The sequence below is a fragment of the Myotis brandtii genome, unplaced genomic scaffold (assembly GCF_000412655.1).
Source record: "Myotis brandtii unplaced genomic scaffold, ASM41265v1 scaffold260, whole genome shotgun sequence".
Lineage (NCBI taxonomy): Eukaryota > Metazoa > Chordata > Mammalia > Chiroptera > Vespertilionidae > Myotis > Myotis brandtii.
The window spans coordinates 2641966-2644152 of record NW_005359881.1 but is presented as its reverse complement, the minus strand read 5'-3'; the positions used below and the strand labels follow the sequence as shown (position 1 = coordinate 2644152).

Sequence of the window (2187 nt, the reverse complement as noted above, 5' to 3'; positions counted from 1 at the left end):
GGAGGTCAATGGGGGAAAAAGGAGACATATGTACTATCTGTAATACTTTAAACAATAAAATAAAGAAAGAAATAGGCTTGAAGGGAAAGAAACAGCAACATCATGAAAGGGCCCCTCTTATCTCTGGCTTGTGGCTGACTTCCCTTCTGTCTGTCTATCTTGGTGTCTTACAGAGCATTTCAGCAGCAGGGTGGGCAGCCCACTAGCAACTCCCTGTGTCTCTTACGTAAAAATTCTCAAAGCAGTACATCCTACTACTAGTAAATCCAGTGCCAGAAGTCCTTTGTTTACCTAGTCAGCTATGGATAGGCCCACTGTGGGCAGGTAATTACTGCTGGTTCCATTGCCTCTGATCAGTTTCAGCTATATCCACTGGGCATCTATGGGTTTGTTCAGATTCTCTAAGGTGGGGGTTTTGAGGGTGAGGTGGGCAGAGCATGTCCTCTAAAACACATCTATTACCAAGAGATAAAACCAGGATTTGAATCTAGGTCTTCAGATTCCCAAACAAATGCTTATTTCATTTGAAGAAGTAAAATTACAAGTTAAAAACATCAAGTTCTTTTGACTTTTTTCCTTTTAATAGCTACTAGCAGTCAGCCCATATATCACAATTTGAATATAATAGTATGTATACATATGCATGTGTAAAGATTGCCTGATCTCTTTTTTCCCAAAGGTGGCAAACTGTTCATGGTGGTTTCACTGTGGAATTGTGCAAGAGCATTCATTTTTAGCTCTTTTGTTTTAGAGAAGTGATGTAACAGCCGAACCCACAGCTCTACAGACAGAACTACACACCAGAAGGTATGACAATCAGTTTTCTTTTCACATGTGTATTATATATTTTTCTAACATAAAATTAAGTTTTCTGGGTCACATAAAGATATTCATGAATAAGTTTTTGGTTTGGGACAAAAGGAAGCCACCAAAGTTTTCTCCACTGGACAGCACTCTAAACAAAATGAAATGTCTGAGATAAAAACTTTCTGCTGTGGGCATACAAGTGGAGAAAAAGTAATAACCCAAGAATAATTTAATGCTAGCAATAAACAAAACCTAGAAATATTATTGACATATGAGGCATGAAGGAGTTAATTTCTTTTTTTTACTCTTATTAATGGAAAGTATTTCTGTACTCAACCTGAGGCCAAAAAGCAACCAAATAGTTTATCTGATCCATCAGAACGTATTGCTGAGGCTGAAATATTCTAAGTAGTACATGAACCTAAAATGATTAGTATTTAGTAAAGTCGTAGACTGTCAACTGATTTGTCATAAATATATGACTCCAGATGTTCACCTGGAATATACCTGGAGTATATACTCCAGTAAGTACATTGGAATGCAACTCAGTGGGTTACCTGTCTTGATTATTGAACTCTAATTTTTTTAAAAAAAACCTCTGACTTTGTTGCAAACACTCCTTATAATGCTCTTCAAATAGAATTCTCGAAACATTCTATTACAATAAAATTGTAAATAGACTTCTAAAATGTCATGCAAGAGGTTTGGGGGTAAATGAACACAAAAGATACCTCTTGGCGGTTTGAGACAAGAAGAAATAAATAGCATTCAAATACAAAACAAACAGTTCTGAACTCCAACTGGATTAATGGCATTCTTTTAACCACCGAGCAGGCACACCTATTCATGATCTAACTCATCCTAGCCACGGTGCAGAAACAACCCCTCTGCTAGAATTGGATTAGTTGCAAGGGTTTGCAGGGGATGCGAGAAGGAAGGAGAAATCTGTCCAGATGTTCAGTTTGTCTCTATAGAAACGGACTTTGCAGCAGGAGGTAGCTTGTTTCCTTATCACCTCTTCGCTGCCTTTCTGTTTCAAAGAGAGACATAACCAAGGCCCCGAGTGCCGCCATCGGGGGTCCCGAACGGGTCCTCCTGGGCGCCCCTAGCATTCCAGCCCGCGGGTCCTCTCTCCCGCTCTCCCGCGCGCAGGGTACCCGCACTCACCATCTCGATGATCTTGGTCTTCCGCCCCGTCTTCCTCTTCAAGGTGAATATGTACTGGGCCAGCACCACCCCCGCCACCAGGGCACACACGCTGGCGCTCGCTACCGCGCCCATCTTCGCCACGGCCGCCCGATCCATGGGCAGATCCTCGTGCGCCTCCCCAGCGGAAAAGAACAGGTCGCCGGGCCGCTGGGGGCCTTAGAAGCGCGAGCT

At 42.2% G+C, this 2187-nt stretch overlaps 1 protein-coding gene across 1 annotated transcript in view; it reads right to left on the bottom strand.

Moving 5' to 3' along the window:
• The window catches only part of NT5C3A (5'-nucleotidase, cytosolic IIIA), a 50412-nt gene extending 48232 nt beyond the window's left edge, over nucleotides 1–2180 (bottom strand). Inside the window, exon 1 of the mRNA XM_014541097.1 lies at nucleotides 1975–2180. Coding sequence (XP_014396583.1) covers nucleotides 1975–2112 — 138 coding nt within the window. The 5' untranslated portion in view covers nucleotides 2113–2180. The remainder of the gene's footprint in view (nucleotides 1–1974) is intronic.
• Nucleotides 2181–2187: the final 7 nt, after the last annotated feature.